At 39.1% G+C, this 22,268-nt stretch overlaps 1 protein-coding gene across 9 annotated transcripts; it reads right to left on the minus strand.

The window, feature by feature from the left end:
* Positions 1 to 184: 184 nt before the first annotated feature.
* Positions 185 to 21,528, minus strand: LOC126372043 (transmembrane protein 47). 9 transcript variants are annotated; one of them, XM_050017551.1, is made up of 7 exons: positions 21,236 to 21,528; positions 20,262 to 20,329; positions 8,734 to 8,930; positions 7,007 to 7,146; positions 5,554 to 5,616; positions 4,942 to 5,072; positions 185 to 4,318 (listed from the first exon to the last, which is right to left on the minus strand). In XM_050017551.1, exons 2-7 carry the CDS (start codon positions 20,310 to 20,312, stop codon positions 4,274 to 4,276), a joined length of 627 nt encoding a protein of 208 aa, XP_049873508.1. In that variant the 5' UTR covers positions 20,313 to 20,329; positions 21,236 to 21,528; the 3' UTR covers positions 185 to 4,273. The 9 variants fall into 9 exon arrangements, with proteins under 9 accessions (XP_049873508.1, XP_049873509.1, XP_049873510.1 ...); XM_050017552.1 differs by lacking the exon at positions 21,236 to 21,528 and adding an exon at positions 20,932 to 21,085; XM_050017553.1 differs by lacking the exon at positions 21,236 to 21,528 and adding an exon at positions 20,786 to 20,905.
* Between the last annotated feature and the right edge of the window lie 740 nt (positions 21,529 to 22,268).

A 22,268-nucleotide genomic window follows, 5' to 3' on the forward strand; every position in this document is an offset into this window, starting at 1 on the left:
AGATGATGCACCTCACGTATGATATGATAAAACTGCGGTGAAATGTACGTCGATGTTGTATGACTATTGTGTTTTGTGGTTTTTCCGAATACTCAAGTTTCCATCCTAGAAAATAGTTTTAGGAAAACAGATGTTCAGGTTGAGATATGTATGTATGTTATGGTTTGAAATCAAAAGTTTCTGGTTTCACTAGGTAATTTATTCATTCTCATGATATGACTCATAATTTGGCTAAGAAAATGGACATTTTATTGTTTGTACTCGAGCAATATCTAAATTGAAATTCACAAATTAATGTATTTTATCAGACTACGTCATTTGCATGATTTGCAACTTAACATACGTTCCTCGGATGGGCAATAATGGATCAATTCCTTTGATTGAGGCTTGTTAAAGTTGACACTTATGTTTATTGCAAGAAACAACTCACAAGGTTAATTATTAAATGGAACAGAAATTCGCTTTTTGATAAGTACATACGTGAACTAACGTTTTTCATTTCCTAAATAGTTCCGTTTCGAAATCGTCTTCAGATTCGACGTCAATCCGAACTCGACATTATACCATAGTATAGTCATTGCAAGTCGCGATCTAGTATATACTGGGATGATAAACATAATCAGTGCTATGTATTAAATAACTGGCACCCAAAAGTTCGTAATACGGCGAACCTGAAGTTGACGAATTGGGAAGAAATGTAACAAGCTTATTCAGCACGATAATTTGATGTCACAAACTTAATCTCTTAAATTTCTGAATATCTGTAACTATTACTGCAACTAATTACGATTACAATTTAACATTTGATTAGCAATTAATGGCACAAACATAATCTCACGCCCGTTATTGGGATGAGCAATAAATAATTAGCCGGCTCAGTTTATGTACCTATACTTTTAAAAGACATCCTACTATTTGAATAGGCAATGACAACCAATTCTTGACTAGCACATGACAAATTGCTCGAGTACCGTGTGCATAAAAATAAGTAGCTAAATGTCACTCGTTATAACTATTAATTAATACGGGGGTTACCTTCTCTATGTAAAATGTACACTTACAGTAAATACAATAATTTATATCGTTATTATAATCAAAAAATTACTCCGACGAATAAAATACACGTTGACTCTACTTACATGGCAGTGTGATTTAATTACGCAGGTGTCGAACCAATTTATTATAAAAAAGTGACGTCATCGAACCGCTATCTTGTTCTAGTACAGTCATACTCGATCCACAATCGCTCATTTCACATGTTTTCAGCTTTATAATCTTTCACACAATAGCATTGAATATGGCTGGACTAGGAAACAATGAGCGGCCTAAACAAGTAAAGCTTATTAAGGTACTAAATTAAAAAAATATATACAAAATATATACCACAAATGCAATATTAAACATGGAATTGACAGGATCATAATATTTCTTAGAAGAACTACAAGTTTCCAGCACTGAAAGAGCACTTAACTATACATATAGTTGCCTGGTCATTCCAATTATCACAAAATTAGGTTTATAGATATAAATAATAAGTGCTATAATATATAGTTAAAGCCATAACAACCAAAAGTTCATTCAAAGGACAGAGGGAATGAATTTTAGTATAGGGTAGTTGCCAACTAAGTCAAGTGAACCCTACAACTGCATACTCAATTCGCCAGGCCAGCTTTATTGTGCTCCATGTGACCGGAACTTCAAGTCGAAGTTCGGTTTCGCTAGCCACATCAGAGCTCACAACAACGACCCGGAGTAGATATTTAGGAGTCGCCGGCGCCAGATACGGTTTGGACAATACATATTATGATGATGAGTCAAGTGAGATAGGTACTAAACGTCAAAATTAAAAAGAATGGCGCTGATTCTGGCAAACAAATTTTAATTTAATTTGATCGTTTTAAAATACTGCTGTCCTTTACTTACTTAAGAAAGCAAGAAAGAGAGAATTAGCTGTGGAACAGGCAAATTAAAATTAATTTTGTCTGTCAGAACCGGCGCCAATACAGAACTCAATGTTAGTTAATTATCATAACCAAAAATCGTAAACACTACTACTATTATTTTTTTTAAATGAAAGTAGAAGAAAACGATTTTCATTAACTCCTATTAAACTTGTACCTACTTCGTAATTCGCATATTTTGAAGTATTTAGACCTAGGCAACTACCCTATCCATAACAAATTAGTACTTAGTCAATAAACTAAAATATCGTTATGAGATACCATACCAACAATGTTCTTAAATTATCTTAAACATGTAACATTAAGATTACACTTACATGACATGTACAAGTATTACTGTTACACTGAATTATAACAATCTTCATTCATTACATTACATCTGATAATAAAATGGTTTAAACATTACTTTTACATAAATATATTAAGAAAATATCATGTTTGTTTTAAAATAACCACTCATTTTCAATTCCAAAAAAGCTTTTATAAATCTTTCGTATTTGCTAAACAAACTGGAATGAGATTCAAGACATTATCACCACGAACATGTGCTACAATCCGCACCATCGCGTCAATCTGTATACACAGGCAATAATAATCATGTATAATATAATTATTAATAAAATAGATTTTACACAGCAGCAAGTATACCGTACTAAAAGGTAACTTTGATCAGTTTAATTCCTTTAAATATCTCAGTAGTCATAGCCCGTTAATCTCATAGTAATTGCATTTCATACGACGAAGAACGCTTACGTTAGTTATCACACAGTCCCGAGTCGCCGCAGCGTCCGTCACTTACACTGCTACACTAGTTGTGCACTAACACTAGTTACGAGTTCGTAATACAAAACGCGGGTTAGTAAGTGATATAATTCATATTTGAGCGATGGGTAGCAGTCGAGAGGGCCGCCTGCCCGAGCCGGCCCGCGCCGCCGCCACACGCGCTCTCACGCCACGTCGCACACGCGCCACGGATAATGCAACCAAACTAAAACAACTAACCAACCAAATAAATTAAAGCGAATAAATACTAACGCTCTTTGGAACGGATTACATTCGAGGTTCGTCAGCCAGACGGCCACGGCTGAATGCGTCCCGTCCGCCGCGCGCCGCGCCGGGCTACGGAGAACCGCTGCCCACTAACTCGACCTAACACAATCAAACTTAAACACTAACAAATAAAAACAAGAAATATGGCCCCAAAGACAATCCCTAAACGGTTTCTGATTGACCAAGGAATTATCCCATTACATCAAAAGCTAGATATTAATTTGTCACACTGTTTGAATTACCGAGTGTACAATATCACAATCAATTTATATAAGGAGCAGAATCTTTATCGAAATCGCAAATTTACAAAAGCGGAAACTCAGATAATGTAAACACATTGAAATCAAAACAAAAGTAATTGAACTTACACTGAATAATTGCTGAAAATTTTGAGATTCTATACAATCACAATTTAGGTATACGATTTAGATCAGTGCAAGCACAAAAAACTTTTAACAAAATACGACGCGATATAAACACTACCCGTGCAAGTGTAGTAGATTGACAGTCTACTACAGCCGCGATACTTCGCCCCTCGCTCCACTGCCTCCTCACTACCTCATGTACCTCAATTGGTTTAAAAACATTACATCTACTGCATGTCTTTAAACAATTCAAAATACATCAAAAGCTGCTGTTCGACCGCAAAATTCCGCAACAATTTTTGACACAAACATGTAATAATGGAACATCCAACAGATTATTTCATAAAACACCGAAAGTTGGATTCGTAATATGTTGTTCAAATGAAAGCCTAATTAATTCTAGAAGAGATATCACAATTATTATGCAAATCGTACTTCAAAAAAAAAATTTTCAGAAGAGGAAAGGCGAAAATATTTTGTTAAGAGTTCGTTTCCCTGTATTGGGATACTACGTTCACATATTTTATAAATTAAAAACAGAATGAAAATTGTGAACGTCATAAAAACTCATCAACGTCTAGAAAACTAAACGGGGAAAATAAAAACTGACCGTTGAATGTAACCCCTTTCCTCGAATCTTTCCATTGGTCAACTTTCGAGCTTCACAGTTCTGCATTTTTGGATCGTATGTAATGACAAGACGTATCGAATAGTATATTTGTGTAAAACGTTACGGTTCTGTGATCAGACAGCGGCTAGACGAGGCGTGAGTCGGGGAGGGCGCTAGGGGCGCACGCGTCGCGTGTGCGTCGTCAGATCCACGTGGCGAGTGTGCGCTGTGCGGGGCGCGGAGTGGGGCCGCGCTCACGGCACCAGGTCGGGCAGGCGCCCGCGGCCCTAGGGGCGCCCGCTCGCCTCCGCGGACACCACCTGCCGGGACAACTACACATCAAACACCTCTCCACAATGCTAGTATAAACCGTGCGAGCTTTCTATCAAAAAGGTTGCATACCACGTGTCTAGTTGGTTCGCATACATAAAGATTTACATATATGTGGTTTTTAATGCTGTAAAAGGTTTTAGGCAATTTGGGTGAGGTTTACGTATCTGTATACATGTTACTTTACCCGTTACTGTAGGTACCCTTGGTACTCGTACGTTATGGGTCTCAAACTACCTCCATACCGAAACTCATCCAAATCGGTTTAAGTGTAAAAAGGTAACAGACAGACAAAGTTACATTCGCATTTATAATATTAGCATGGAGTTACTAATATCTATGGAAAACAAAGTGTCTCCTACGCTAGAAAAGTTGTCGCTGTGGTACACGCAAGTGAAGCGCCGGTGGTGGCGTTATTTTGTACTAACAGCAAAAATATTGAATAATAATACACCACACCGCCAGTAGATGGCACTTATTTCCACATGTGAGCTTTCACGCTTCGCGGCATTCAGTTCCTCAATGGCGAAATGGAGTTGTAAGTGAAGCGTCGGTGATGAGCATTGGTACTAGATCTAAAATGTATCAAAGAGACATTACTATGGTAGCAGTAAAAGCAACTCACTTTCCGCTCCTTGTAGTAGAGCTCCTCGCTCTCCTTGTCGCACAACAGCAGTACGACGGCTCCGAACAAGAATATGGCGGCGCCCCACCCCACGCCGTACGCCCACCCGAACTCCCAAACTGATCTGTTGCCTGCAAAATTATCTACTTTATTATACCTGTTGTTTTATCATAAAAAAGGCTTCTGTGTGATCACAATTGTGCCAGTGTCACGCAATTAAGAAAATATACGATAAGGCAGGATGGAAAAGACGAATTACTTCAGAATTATAAAAACAAATATGGCGCCCTAATGTGACATTGCATATTTATAGTGTTGGGAATCTTTGAATGAACTTAAAGATTTTAAAGCTTTTATATTCTATTGTACTTAGTAGGGATATTTTTAATTGGAATTTCTGTTGTAATCTAATCAGTTTAGATTTTTATGTAAAATTAAAGTTGACATAAACTTTTGTTGCCTCAAACCAAACCACAAACGCAGAATCCCATCGACAGGCAGTTTTTTTCCGTAATACAAAAATATTTCGAAATCTTTGTTACACCTCTTATCATAACACAATAACCCAAACAACACGGTCTTGGCTAAAAAGCATAATACATCATAACTTACCGAGATTTAATTCAGCAGCAAAGCAGACTGGGTAAATAACTAGCGCTATTAAGATGCACATCACTGTAAAAAAAAAAAATTAAAATAATTATTATATTCTAATAATTACAAAGTTTCATGTCGTACAAAAAATCTCAAGATTATTCCAGGAGGTTGTTAAATAAAGTGTTGTTATGTAGGTCGAGCCCGAGCTTGTGAACTTAAGAGCAATTTACTTGACCAAACACTTATTTTATACCTCTTAAAATATGTTATGTTCTCGAAAGGGCTATTTATAGGGCATCTTATGGTGAAAAACATATTTTTTCTTCAATTATTTTCAATTTCGCGCGACAACGGTTGGTCAGGTGACATTTTTCCCAGAGACGTCACATTTCAACAAAAAAAGAAACTGTCAAACAGTATGAAACAGTATACCTTGAAATCTGACAGATAGTCTTTGTTTATTTTGTGAAATGTGACGTCACATGAAGCTCAATTATGGCCGGCCGTGTTTCGGGTTTTGTAATACACAGATAAAAAATCCCATTTTTGTTTTGTATTTTTTTAAATTATCTTAATAAAAAATCTATTGGATAATTATCGTTAAATGATAAACTACCAAATCAGGAATATTTCATACTTTATTATTGTTACAACTGGCTACATTTATGTGTTCATATCTGAAACCAACATTAATATCTATCAATACGCTTACTTCTATAACGCATAAACTATCAAAGAGAAAAGAGGACCAAGTTAGTTTAAGGTGCTTTGTTCCCGGCTCTTTGAATACGCGGATTTGTTCAATTGAGAAGTATTTCGCTGATTTGTCTGCTCTTGGATTTATTTTATTTAGAATCCAATCGAACTAACAGAGCAGCATTCATTTTCGGAAATTCCGTATGCCTTAAATAGGTACTTGTAATTTTCTCTTCTTGTCTCATGGGTTGTAAGGACAATAATAGCTCTCATCCCTATAATTAGCTGTCAATGGTACATGGTTCATGGTTAGTCCATGTGAATGAAGCACGGAGCTATCTCACTCTTTCGGACAATCAAGTGGTTCAACCTGCGTTGTCCGAATCAAACAAAGAGCAGTCTCACGAAGTGATTTCAACAATGTGCCCATCGGGTATCGAACCCGGACCTCTAGATCGTGAGCTAGACCATGGAGACTGTAAACGTCGATATCGATGTTTATAAGTATAAAACACTTTTCCCGCCATAACTTGAGAACGATTTCATCGATCTCATTCGTCTTTTTTTTTCTAGTTCTCTAATACTTTGTAGAAGGTTCTTATTCTTACTTCGAATTACAGAAAACTTAACGGAAATTGACGCGGACCGAAACGTAGTATATGATAAAAGTGGAAAGGGTATAACAATCAGTATACATCAGGGGCGTTTGGCGACTCAATAATAACCCTAAACCGTAAAGTTATAACCCACACGATAGAAGAAGTATACATACGTGCAAGCGCCATGGCGAGCACAGCGAAGCGGTAGTACCGGAACTTGGTGCGGTGGTCGGCGGCTCGCAACCCCAGCCCCGTCAGCAGGGCTCCGCACACGTCCGCCGCCAGCGTCGCCACGCACAGACCCGCCGCTGCCCTGCACACCACACAACACCGTCAATAGCAATGACGTACTATAATAACAAATAGACTTCGCTAAGGGATTTCTCTAAAAATGCGTCCGAACCGAGTTATAAATACGTATGCATTATGTTATATAGATACTATAAGTTAGATGTTATAAAATTAAGATGTTATGGCCGAATAAATAAGCACGACTCGGGCGAATTAGTATAAAAACTAAAGTTGAGTTTAAAGATAATTATCAATAGATAATAATAATGGTAGCGATTCTAGTGTACAAAAAATAATTTAATTTTAGGTATTTAACAGGCCTCAAAGTAGCATCGTCCTTCACTTACGTGCGATGAATACAAGAAAAAGTTAGAGCTAGTTTTGGAACTGTCAAAATGACAAAGTTTATGTCTGCCACAATCAGCATCATTAAGTAACTTAATAAAAAAAATATACCTAGAAACAACCTAACGCAATCTGTTTCCCATACAGTATTATCTTAGAGTTATCAAGACTAAGGTAAGCATTTGCAACTCTATCACGTACAATACACTTATAGCATAACCAGTTGTACCAAGCTATTGTACCACGCAGGATCATTTGACATCACATGAGAATATGCAAGCAGGGCGCATCCCTTGTACGCTGAGTACGGGACAGCCCCAACCTTGCTCTCTGTTCGATTGCGGACGAGAGCCCCAATTTGCGTCACTGCAGTGGGCTACACGCGCCCAAATGCATTAAAGTATTTGATATTATTCCTTTTATACTAACACATCAGTCAATGGTTACTTGCAATAAAGATTTTATTATTATAATATGGGCAAATGTGAATCTACACGAAGTAGATTTTTTTTAATAAAATCGTGGAAGTGTCTCTTATATGTTACCTTTTCAGTAAAAAAGGTCGTTCTTCCCTTCTATTCCGCTGAGGACAACTGACACGTGTTTTGAGTACGGTCTCGGGAGTCTACAAGTGTTAAGGTTATTATTTTCACGTCTGGCTGAAAGACGAACTTAACCTGTACTTGACAGGAAAGAGCATATAGCATCACGCCTTTTTCCAGGCAGGCAGAGGTGTATAGTCATTACACCCACTGCTCGCCAGCTATGTTCAAGTTTCATGTAATAGAACGCGAGTGTATTGCCATTAACATGGCACAAATCCTGCGGGCTTAGCACCGTAAGCGCGCGACTCTTTCTCGCCTCGACATACATCACCCGTCACTCTCTCACAGTACTGCACAGAAAGAAACAGGTGATCTCTGTCGTGGCGAAAAAGAGTCGCGTTCTTACGGTGCTAAGCCCGCTGGAAACCACATAATATCTATGATTCAAACTTGAATTCACACTCAAAATCGAATCCAGTGGTTTGGCCTGAGCCGAGATTCGAACTCGTGACACTCGTTCTCCGAACAGGGCAATCACCAATTCACGGTGAAAATAAGAATGAACAAAAATGTATTATTCAATTAGGAAAACCTCTGTAATAACACCAGTAATGCAATAAATATCTTAAAAATAAATAGTATACAATGTGTGAAAAAATGTACCTCTCTCTCTAAGTCATGCCCAAGAGCGTAGAAGCTGATGTAGTTGGTGTACTCACTTGATATAAGGCGCCGGTCTAGCGGCATAGCAGCCAGGCTGGGCGGTGATGTCGAAAGGCAGCGGCGTGGGCGCATCAGGGTCAATGCAGTGCATGAACAGCCCCTGCCGCCACCCCGCCGCCATCAGCCAGTCGGCCGAGGCCAGGCCCAGCACCATCAGAATCACCACCAACAACCCGCATATTAGCGCGATCACCTGTAATACAAGATAAACATTGCCATCAATTAACTGATCACATTTGCAGAAAACAAAACACTATCAGTATTATCGAAACGAAAACAAAACGAAGAAAATGTAGTACGTGTCACAAAAGAATGAGGCGGTGTGTTTCTGTGGTGGATGGGATTCCGTACTAACTATTACTAAAAGTTTCTGGCTTTTAAAGGGTTTTTTTATAGTAAATACGTAAGATAGTAAACAAGAACTATAAATACCGAGTTTTGGTATGGAATACGAAGTGTTGGTTCCCATACAAGAAACGTGTTTCTTTTGTTTCGCTCAAGGTATAGAAAAGCCGGTATACTTTGAACATTATGGTCAGTGGTGCTGAACCCTATACACACCATCTAATTTTAAGTTATACTACACTGTCATTTCTTTATCTGCTGAAAAAGAAAGGGACGGGTACTCGACAGGGATAAAAATTATGGAACACGTCAATTTTAGGCAGAAATTTAAAAATCCCTTCCAAAATTTTATCTTGACTAATAACCCGACCAAAATAAGTTGACAGCACACGTCAAACGGGTTGCATATGGGTGAGGAGCTCGGTGACGCAGCGGTTAACGCGCGCTCGGTCTGCGTTTGTTGAAGTTAAGCAACTTTCGCAAAGGCCGGTCATAGGATGGGTGACCACAAAAAAGAAAGTTTTCATCTCGAGCACGGAAGACCGTGCTTCGGAAGACACGTTAAGCCCTTGGTCCCGGCTGCATTAGCAGTCGTTAATATCCATCAATCCGCACTGGGCCCGCATGATGGTTTAAGGCCCGATCTCCCTATCCATCCATAGGGAAGGCTCGTGCCCCAGCAGTGGGGACGTTAATGGGTTGATGATGATGATGGGCGAGATACCTATTATTCGCCCAGGTTATTCATTCATTTTAAATTAAGAGTTGTCAATCATCTGTCCCTTTACTTTTCGGCGGATAAGAAAATGACAGGTATAATGATACTCTGCAGGAATCGGGGCCATTGTCAAAATTGAAACTTGCAGCCACTCCACATTATGATCAACAGGGTAGTGCCAGAAGAGCAATAGGAACTTAACTATGGACTTGCATCGATTTTATATACCATGAATCCTCTGAACGCCTCTTAAGGTCACAATTTGCAGACACAACAGTTAACAAAAATGATTGTTACCTGTTGTGTGTACCTTTTAAATAAATAAAAAAAGGACTTTACAACTTACGACTTTATACAAGTAGGACTTAAGAACCTATATGAAACATGCCCTTACCCTGCGTGCAATCCTTTATCGCGACATGTACGGCATTGTAATAAACTATTTAAAGAAATGACTAATTATAAATGCGCAGAACAATAGATAGGATATAATAGATAAATCACATTGTATTCTTATAGGCAGTCTTTGTATTATTTATTAGTTAAAGCTTCAATCAAAAGATTTAAGGAAGAAAAAGAAATCCTTTTTTATGTATGAGTTATTTTTTTTTATATACAGGGTGTTAGTGACATCGTAACGAATACTAAGGGGGATGATTCAGATCATGGTTCTGAGTTACTAACAAGTGGAATTTTCTTTGGTCAAATTCTCAGAAACAGCATTAGAATTTGTAACGTCTGATAATGATGTATGTAATTGACAGGCTTAATTTATTAATTTATTTGTATTTTTTATTAATGGTTAATTTTGTTTCTGGGGACATGTGTAATTTATTGTCCTTTAAATTTTAAGATAATGGCTATGAATGTTATTTTTATTCTTAAGTTGACATAAGTTAGTTTTTCTTTTTTGTTTATTGTCATTTAAATATTATTGTATTGGGAGATATGCCTGTAATAATAATATTTTGGTCTGTGTAAATAAATAAATAAATACTGACGGGGATGGTTCAGACCATGATTCTGAGATGATATCAAGTGTAATTTCCTGTCGAAAAATTCAAGATTTTTTTAAAATTATTTTCAGTTCCATACTTTTGCGACGGAAAATTCCACTTGATATCAACTCATAATCATGGTCTCAATCATCCCTCAAAGTTTTCGTTACGATGTCACTAACACAAAAACAAATAGGGCCAGCTGCATGAGTCACAACTTAGATTTCAAAGCACGTGTATAGCGTGAATTATAAAGTAACCTATAAATAGAGCAATCGATTATTATCCTTGAGTCCACCACTGCCACACTCCCTTCACCCACCTAATCTATTAATTGTGCTTGTTAACGTACTTAAACACAACTCAGCTACAACAATACATACCCACAACGTTGCATATTATAGAACATTATCCACACAAACAATTATGCACATAATGTCCCGTACGTACGTATTGACTATGTGGCTTTGTCGACATAATTATTGTATTATGAGCCGTATTGGGAGTATAATAAGCCGTGATTAATCGGTAAACGGTAAGCAAACCTAATGATATTATCAATACGCATTATGTTTATGAACTTAGTTTGGTCTCACTCACTGTGGCTAGAACTTACGCCCTTCTTCTTCTATCGTGTTAATTGTGAGGTGGATTACCAACCTCATCAACCCTGGTGTCAGGGTTACTATTGAGCCGCCATAGGCCCCTGACATGGCTCATGTAACGACTACTTACTTACATCAGTAAGTAGTAATCGGGACCAACGGCTTAACGTGCCTTCCGATGCACGGATCATGTTACGTTCGGACAATCAGGTGATCATCCTGTAATGTCCTAACCAAACGAAGTCACAAAGTAATTTTTGTGATATTTCCCCACCGGGATTCGAACCCGGGTCCTCCGGATCGTGAGCCTAACGCTCTACCATTGGACCACGGAGGCCGTTACCTTACTTGCGCCCTTAAGTCTGAAAGTTGAAGGTTCTCTCTGGCTCTATACCATTGAATCCGGAATCCGGATTCGTTTCCGCGTTCGTATATAGATCACAAAAAGGAAGTGCCTGAGAAAGAGCATTTCCGGAGATATCCGGATGAGTTTCCTTTTAATGATTTGATCAGACAAGAGCAGACCCGATTACCTTTGTGTGTTTCACCAGTGTAACGCTGGATTACCTTTCGTGTAGAAAGGTGTGAGATTGGCAGTCGCTTTTGTAAATACCTGACAACTTCGGGTTAAGTAAGCAGATTTGGTGGATGTTAGGTGATGAATTAATAAACATTACCTATGTCCTATACCAAGACAATTATCCCACCGTACAGGCAGAAAGTACGGAAAGCTCTGATGCGATTTAAATATTCTATTTCTGTACCTAAAAAACCACAAACTCTTCGTCTATATTTGGTACAGTGTAAGCGGTTATTACATTACTATGTACATCGGGCTAGATGCGTCAAGGTCACGGGTGGTTACCATGGTTACTCTCCACCAACTTGTTTGAGATCGTGGTTACCATGGTTACGCCCCGCCGATTTGCTATTACACTACACGATCTGATCGGCAAACCCGTGACCTTGACGCATCTAGCCCGGTGGACAGAGCAATGTAATAATCGCTGTAGTCTGTAGTTATAAGTATACCTAATTGATATCGGCTACGTACGTGCCCGTTCCAATAAATCAAGCGCTTATTTTGCATCGATCCTGATAATTGGATCGGAGACTACTCTAAAATCTGTGCTTTAACTTTAACTCTTGCCCTGTTCTGGTTTTCCAGGGTTTTTGACCAACTCAACGAGGTTAAGTTGGTTGATGCTATAAATGTACCTAGATAATATTCCTACCTCAGGAAAGGACAGGATAAGATCAAAAAAAAATCAAATATTGGTTTGAAATTAAACTTTATTTCTTATTAAGTTATTACCCGACCGCAGCGAAGCAAAAAGGAGGGTTATGTGTTTGATCGCTATATATATATGTATGTGTGTATGCAAGTCCCACCCAACTTTTGTCTGTATTTAACAAACGAGGTACCACTATAACCGTCTCAATTATTATTGTCCGGTGGTTATAGGCTATGTGATATCACGCTAAATTCAATATGGCGCCCTCTAGAGGACATAAACTAAGGACGAAAAAGTTACGATTTTTCGATAGTTATTGTGTTGGGTATCAAATGAAAGGGCTTAATTTGCACATTTCAAATATGTACATATTACTAGCTTTTACTTGCGGGATTCCTTGTATTTACTCGAATTACGTTGCATTGATACATAACTGCTCAGACATGTCCCGGATAGGTTTTATCTAAAATCTTACATAAAACACGTATCGAAAGCAAATTTTCTTAATAAAATTAAAAAAAAACCCAAAAAAATAAAAATAAAAATATTAAGTTAAAAACTAAAACCCGAACCTGTAGTCGGTTAGTTTTTAAACTTATATCTTTAAGTATTACGTTTAAAGCATTACAAAAACGACATGGATGTGGGAAGAAGTAATCAACAATCAAAAAGGTGACTTGGAAGCCTACCTACATCAAAAATATGAATAACATATACACGTATAAGTAACTTAATACACACACGTCATGTACCTATACTATACCATATCAAAACAACACAACCCTAGGGATTTTATGAAAGTGAAGTACAGTGAAAAAAGATTTTCCCAGAGAAACTCGCCGTGATAGACAAAGCGCATTGTTTCACGAACTAAAACAGTGCAGCGCTACATGCAGCCGTATATACGAGAATTTTGTATAGAGGACGCCATTCATCGCGCCACGACTCGAGTAATAAGGTGCAAACTAGAACAAGAAAACTGGAAACAAACATGAGAAGCAATCTCACTTATATGCGAAATGCTTACGATTCTCAAGCCCTATTTTGTGAAAAGTATCATAATCATAACAAATTACAAAAACTATACATTATTTAACAATACTAAGTATTCACTTCACCCGCAGTGGAGCAGCGTGGTGGAGTGTGCTACTTCCTCCGGTTGCTATAGGGGAGGCCTGTGCCCAACAGTGGGACGTAAAATATGGGTTGTTTATGTTTAAGTATTCACTTACCGAATACCGACATACTTCACGACCGCAAACCCCGTTAATTAGTGAAACAATAATGTCGAAGAACGGAGGTACAAATGAGACGTTAACATCGTTATATCTATTACAGTCACGCACACGCATATTTGCGCCCCAAGTAATCTGCGCCCTCCGCCGAAGTGCCAAGTGGGGGCACAATGGAGCACGTTGGAAAGAAAAGCGGAAAAGTAAGAGGTGCGTCTCGAGGGGAGACGGCGGCGGACGCGGGTGCGGGGCGCGGCCATCGATCGAGGCCGCGCGCCGCCGGGCGCCCGCCGCGCCATCAGCTGTTAGCGCGCGCTCCACTCCTACTCTCGGACCCTACCCTACCCTCCTCAAACGGCGCGGAGGGTGTCTGTTATTGTCTCACGTAAAGACCCGACTCACGTCTGACACCTCTGGGGATCGCGAAGTTTTCAATTTATGCGACTGAAACTTCAATATAGTCTATCATAAATGTTGGAGTAACTTAACGCGACTTAATTTTCTTACATATATTATGATCAATGAGACAAACATTTCAAGAAAAAAGACAGCGGAAGGTATAAATAATTTGAAACTTATATGGGGTCTAATAAACGAACTGTATTAAGCAGTCCAATGTATGCGATTGAGATAAAAGGAACAAATGACTATTTCCATTTTATTAGCTCGACCGGAAACATCTGTCGTCGAGAGGGATTTCATTCATTAAATTACAAAGCCAAGTTCACGTGTTCACAACCGGACATTAGAGGGGCCCAGCCAGACAAAATAATGCTTTGATTAATAGTCATAAACGCATTTTCTAGGGGAGCATCTGGGTCAAGTTTAATTACAGGAACTTTGTTATATTTGCCGAAACTAAATTCAATTTCTATCGCCAATGGAATGAACACTATTCATGCAAACTCCGATTGTGAGTACATTTTCCGTAAATGGGAATATCCGGCACAATGTGTTCCATCGTGTATGCGTAATAAAAGCAAATGCCGAGAATCCAATTTCCGTTTTGACGATACAAACACTTGACAAGCAGAGCAATCTGGTTTGGCTATACATGCTTTGGCGTTTGCTTTGATATTATGAGCTTTGATCGATTTATCATTCAAAGTAAATTTGACAAGTCTAATGCTGAAAGTCGAACTTCTAACATAGTAGTTCTATCTTCTTATCATGTGGGTTGTGAGATGAATTACGAACCTCATCAACCCTGGTGTCTTTGAGCCGCCAAAGGCCCCTGACATAGCTCATGTAACGACTGACACTTACATAGTAACCGAGACCAACGGCTTAACGTGCCTTCCGAAGCACGGATCATCTTACTTTTTGGAGAATCAGGTGATCAGCCTGTAATCTCCTAACCAAACTAAGGATCACAAAGTGATTTTTGTGGTATGTCCCCACCGAGATTCGAACCCGGGACCTCCGGATCGTGAGCCCAACGCTCAACCACTGGACCACAGAGGCCGTTATAGTAGTAGTGGCCGGTGTAGTAGTGTGTAGTTGAATGTTAACGAAAGACACTTATGAGGGGAATGTGTTTCAGAAGACAAAAAGGTTTCTAATACCTTTTCATCTAATGTTTTAGATGTTCATTCAACTCTGCCATGTTAGGGACCTCGGCGACTTAACTCAATAACTCTGACATCAGGACGCAGTGTTGGTATGGTCGGTTATTGTATTGATAGCACAACCCACACGAGAGAAGAAACAATCTCAATTAAACCATGCATCATACAAAAGTCTTTTAGAATGTAAATCTTCGAGCTAATTGAAAGATGCAAGGACTTCCCTCCTATTCTACTATGGAAACAATTGAATCTATAAGCATGTGTTTGATCCATTTGAGCAGTAGACTTATTTATTACTCTTATAGGCTGATGTAACTTTTGAAACTTGTTCTGTAGAAAACGAAAGTACAACTATCAACAAAGTCCTCAGACTTCCCAACGAAACTTTATAATAATCAAGATGTAACCGAAAAAAGAATTCAACAGTAGAAAAAAAATAATGAAAACACATAATTTATTATGGGTTCTTACCGCGTTTAAAGCAGGGATATAGAACCCGTTATTATGTGTTTTAATTATTATAATAGCCGCGTAAACTTAAAACAATGTAGAAAAAAAATTGTAGCTGAGAAGGACCTGTGCAATCTGGTTGGCAGGCATTTCGTCTTCGGTAGCGAACTGCGGAGGCGGCGGCAGTACCGGTGGGTTGAGGGCGCGCGGGTTGGAGCGGAGCCCGCCCGGGCCTGCGCCCGCGCGCCCCGGCATGCGGCGCTAGCGGCCCTCCACCACACTCCGCATACACACACTCACTATGCGCACAACATCACACTCTTTTTGTGTTTTCTACTAAGAAACCAACGCCAACACAATTCCAGTCAGTATACTGCACTCTATCTTTAATGTCGTAACTTTCGATAAAATGTTTGACGACAACACGAATTTGTCGCGACGGGGTTTTTCGTTGCAATTTAACTCCTGATTGGGGCTTTAAGGAGAAATATTACAAAAAGTCTTTAGAATGGTTTCTTATCAACATTCAGTTAGGTCGAATATAAAAGTACTTTTCGTTCTAGCATTCCTAGCCAAACTAAACAGCCTCGGACAACTAAACCAATTCGGAAAACGATGGAGCGTAATTCGTCAACGTCAATTGATTTTAAGGTAAAACACAAGCGAAAAAGTCTTCGGTAGTACCTAAAGCAAATCATCAATTGAAATGAGATTGATGGTGTCAATAGAAAGGGGAGACGAGACGTTCGTAGGTCACGAATTTTAAGAGATGAGTTCGCGTGTCGTTTGACGACATGGTGATAGAATCAAAGCGTAGCAGTTGACCTTAATGAGGTGTAGCTGACGAGAATATAAATCAGTGTCGAGTCGTGGTCGATCGACGTTTTCGTCACAACGTCAAGATTGCTGAAATGCTACCCCTTCCGCATGAGTTCCTTCTAATTTAGGTCAGGCGCAGCACCACGTGCTTGCGTTGGGGGAGATTGTCACAAATGAGGTCGCCCGCTCGCCTCGCTGGACAAAAACTGCTGTATCCACAAACATACGAAAGGAGCACGCAATAAAAAGCTTCAGTAATTCGGTCAACGGTTTGGCGTGACAAAATGTCTTTATCAATGTCGTTTTTCGGTTTTATAGCTCTACTGGTATTTTATAATTAGCTCTTCGGCCATTATAACTGAATATCTAGATATACCTAAACGTGGTAGGTAGTTTGCTAACGGTGCAATATCGACCAGTCTACTCTGAATTAATTCTAAATCTGAGGACTATACGTAGATTATGCATTAGAACTACAATCCACAATGACGAAATGCATTATAAAACAATGGACTATTATTGTACACAAGCTAGCGTCTGATCTAAATAATAAACAAAACTCGTACATCGAATCGTATTTGTTTAAAGTGTTAGAACAAAACAAACGCAATGCAGTCAGTATTGTTTGCTTTCCTACAACTTTGCCCCGCATAACACCTGCGGGAACATCCTGTTTGGAAGATATGTGGAATACCTACTTCCACACGTATATACATGTACAGTTATATTCCGAGGAAGTCGTCCCGCAACTACGTCCGTCAGCAGACTCGCTCGCGACACATGCTCCATTGAGCTTATAAATAAACAGAGAAATCTGGATGTTTTGTTCCGTCGGAAAGTGAAAGGCTTGCATATCTGCGATTACTCAGATCGAGGTTAAACCACTTTATATGGATCTTATAATAAAACACTTTCACAGTTACATTCTGACTAACGGTTTTAATAAGGGCCTGTTTGATCATTTGCTGGTGAACTACTCGATAGCCTATTGCTAGATAAATGCCTACTTTATGTAGCAGATAAGTTCTGGATAGGCTTCGAGGTAGATATCAGATTAGTTTGATGGCATTTTAATTAAAATTCTCGCACTCAGTCATGCGTACTCTGTTATGTTGTTTTATAGCGCAAGGATCGTGGGCAACCCTAACACTTTTTAGTGTGTACATACAATGGGTATTTTTAGGAATATCTACAAACCATAAATCATTTACAGACGTATGATTACCTACGAAGTGGATTCGATTGATATTAAAATTATTGTCAAAACCTACACATCGTAGGTACGTCATCAAAAAATTTAAGCGCCTCGTGAGTCGTGCTACTCATTAACAGTTAAATGTTTATTTACTGAAAACTAAGCCCATTTAAGTAATTACTCATTGTAAAAATTGTTTTACACATAACCGTGACAAAATAACATATTACCACGTCTGAATAAGTATAGAAAACAAGATATTTTTTCGCCCTAATTTTCGGTTTCATTCGTGAGATTTGCGCAGTGGGTCGCGCCGGTTTCGTGCTTCTATACAAAAAATCACCTTTCAGCGCTTTGTAAGACTCCGCCACAAGTTAATTTCTTTGAGTGGAGTCTACAGCATTTAGTAAAAAGGTGTGGTAAAGGAATGGATGAGGAACTTGTGGTAGAAGGGGCAGAAGGGTATATATATCGACGCGGCTGTAGGGCGGGCGTGCAGGGCGGGCGGACCGGGCGGCGCGGCGCCTGACGCGGGACTGGCGCCGCCCGCGCGCCCCGCGCCCTCCACACCCCGCGCGCCAACAAAACACAGATTACGGAGACACATTTATTAGCCAAAACGCTACTTAAACTTCGATCGTTCTACAACACAAACACGAATATCGCTTAGCGTTCTTAAGAAATATAAACTTGTACAATCAGTACTTCTCGTTTTATTTAACAAGTTTCTTTAACAATGGAATGAGCAGGCTTACACATAAGCTCACGACTATATTCCCAATTGGGCTAGCCAGAGGTACATCTGTCGCAAGATGAACTGTTCACGCTTCACCGAGCTTTCTGTTAGACCAACGCTAACTAACGTAAGTAGGTACACCACTGCGCGCTAGCGTTAACTTAGCATACGAATTACACTAGAGTCCACTAAGGTGTCCATCACACCTGCGTGATCTGCAGGCACGGCGCGTGCGGCTCCCGGCGGGGCGGGCGGCGCGGCCGCTGCTCCGCGCACCATGAGCCCACGCCGCGCAACTTCTTCTCACAAGACTCTTTCGAGGGCAACCTGCACCACTTCCTCGGCTCGCGCGCTCCAAACGTCGTCGTCATCCTGTCACCAGGCTTCGGCGCATCGTACACTATCTTCGGACTGTCCACGGTTTCAGTACCTGGCGCGATGCGATATTTCGCCCCTGATATTGCCTTCTTTATGCCGTTTAATGCTCGACGCGCCTTATTCTCTTCTTCTTTCGTGTCCAAAGCGGTTTCTCTTGGAACTGCCGTAAGTCGACCGGGCGGGGGGTGTCCTATCGGAACGTCTTCATCTTGTTTTTTGAATAAGTTTCTCAGCTTGGACAATAGAGTCTGCGGCGGATCTGTGTTGGTTCCGACAGTGCACACGCGAGGTCTGCCGTGTTCGCGTTCGATGGGTACTGTAGTGGGAACATAGGGCTGCGGCGGTAGAGTGGCAGCTCGTCGTGAGTACGAGTCGTCTTGGTGGTAAGCGACTTGTAGAGTGCTGATGCTCAATTGGTGCTGCGGCGGCGGCCAGAGCTCCCTGGTGGGAGGCACGGGCGAGGGCCGCTCCCCGAGCATGCGGCGGGCGAACTCTCCCGGCTGCCACAAGTAGCTCGCGGTCAAGTTTCCGTGCGTTTGCATCACGCTGCGAATCTTCACTAACGCACAACTAGCATCACTAATCCAATACCGGGCTTCGCGCACTTACCAGGTTTCCACGAGAAATGTGCGCGGAAAGGCTTTTTAAATTGGATCAGCGGTCGTGAATATTAAATAAACCCGCGGTGGAAAAACTCGGCTAATCCATTTTATTTGCTGCACAGACACTGCACAGTTCGACTAAGTCTGTTTTACGCATTGTTATTAAATACGTATTACTAGGTGCCTACCTACTCTACATTTTTGTTATTTGATATGAAATACAATACAGATAACTCAGTAAGAATGCTAGTATGTTATACTAGAGAATGCACAATGTGAATACAAAGGAAATTCCTTTAGTCAGTAGCTTAAACTTTAAGATAAAGTAGAACAATTAGATTCATTCAAATATTTAGCTGCTAAAGTGGTTTTGTGCTTCCTGTGATATAAAAGTATAATTATCAGGAAATCTATGTTTCATCTGGTGTTCCATTGATATAAGTTGCTTATAGTAATGTCTTTGTTTCCATGGAATATAAATGTTTATGACAAAATATTTCAAATTAGCAAGAAATATAAACTAATGAAGTTTTGAAGATTGATTAGTAATTGACTTACCCTCAACACCCCTAACCCTTACTCTTTATTAAAAAGTTTGGTGTTAATAAAAACCAAGAAAATACCAGTGGAATAGTGAGCTTACCTTTAATGGCCGTGTGATGGTAACCGTTTCAATCATTGTTGTGGAAGCCATTGTGTATGATTGGTTTCCTGGATAATGGAAAATAGTTCTTTGTTAATTAAAGATTGTACATACACATTATCATAGAAATAATATCTTAAGTTATTGGAGTTTGTTCTAACTAGCATTAGGTAATTCTCTTGCTTACACTATGAATAAGTAATGGACTACTTTAACTCAAAGAATATCTTTCAAAAAAAGAAATCATTTTGTTTGATTTTCTCAACATCTCTTAATCTAACAACCTATATTACACCAATTTCATAAGGGTTACAACAACCTAATAAAATATACTTCTTGGGGGTTGAAAAGGCCACATTGAAGCAAATTATCTAAAAAAGCAATATTGCTATTTGACATTGTTTGAATTGCGCACTTACTTTTATATGTGCAAATGTCAAATTGCAATATTTCTTTTTTATATCACTTGTTTCATTGTGGCATTTTAAACCCCCCAATATAAAATAATTAGCAGATGTACACACACTCTCAGATCCTTTACTCTTATTTTCAACATTCTGGACATGGAATGTGAAAAAATATTAAAATAATAAAATGTAAAATACTGCTTTTTTTATTGAAAGATCTTCCCTGTAGTCTTCACAAATATGCCTGTATAATAAGTACTTACTTATAGCTGTATACTTTACGATGCTTATCGACGCAAAACATTGGCAAGTGTTTATAAAGTGGGGTATCAAATGAACTGATGACCTGTGTTATCTGTTGTATATGATACTACTGGTGACTCAGGTTACACACAACATCGACCTTCGCATTAAACTGTCATACTGCATTACTCACAACAATAAAAATAGGTAGAGCTGCAAGACTAAGTAAGGCCACAGTTCAAAAATAATCCACCAATATAGGTCACATAAACAAAACTTGAACACGATCTATTCTAACTTAATCATTATATACACGATACTCACATGCAGAATCTTCAGCTTTTAACACCGTTTCAGACCATCTCTTCAAAATAGCCAGGTATAACAGAACAACATTCACAATTTAACATATAACAACTGCTCCACTAATCATAATATAGTCTCCTACTTCTAAAGTAAACGTATTGATGTTCATAAATAAATAAATAACCAATGAACACAAATTCTCCAAATTATTGAAAATACTAAGCGATCAATCTCAATTACTGCACAGAAAAAAAAAGAAGCTTTCAAGCGAGATGCGAATGATGCGAGATGCGGCTGCTGTGGATGGATTGTCAAAATAGTAATACCATTTTACAAATACCGTACACACAAAAAAAAAATGGTAATGTTAGAATCTGACTTCTGAAGTCGGCGCAACCAGCACCCTTTTCAATACCTGCAAACCCTGCAAATGCTCCACCGTGGCCCGTGGTTACTTTCTGTGCCTTTATTTTTAACTGTTTTCCAACCATCTTCCCTAAGTTGAACGATACTTAATCCCATAAAAAAAGACTTATTACATTACGACTTGTAGTTTCTGAGAGATGCGTGGACAAACATACATACTACACCTATGAAATTTGGCACATGTCTTTATAAGCCCACATTATTACATAAATACAGGCAAATCAAAGGCAAATTGATAACCTCCTTTTTTGAAGTCGGTTAATTAAATGGTAACACTCCGCATTTCAAATCTATAAAAGAAAATCTGTTGCGTGCGTGTATCCGAATCGAACTCGAAGTTCTTCTCTATAGTGATGCTCTCATAACTACTACAAACGTCGAATTCTGATTTCTTAGTAATCGATATAATCGAAATAAAATTCTGTGGAAAAGCCAAATAATATCGCGCCCCGCTTAGCTGTGGACTTATTTGTAGATAGGCTGGTCTATCGACTTTGAGTGTGGAATTCATTACGTTTACTCTTATTAAAATACTCTAGCTTAAACCTATTTTGTTTTGTTTTTGTACCCGCAATAAATGAAAACACCATGATTTTGAACATTTTTCTTTGTTATTCTATTAAAC

This window comes from Pectinophora gossypiella, chromosome 13, assembly GCF_024362695.1.
Source record: "Pectinophora gossypiella chromosome 13, ilPecGoss1.1, whole genome shotgun sequence".
Classification (NCBI taxonomy): domain Eukaryota; kingdom Metazoa; phylum Arthropoda; class Insecta; order Lepidoptera; family Gelechiidae; genus Pectinophora; species Pectinophora gossypiella.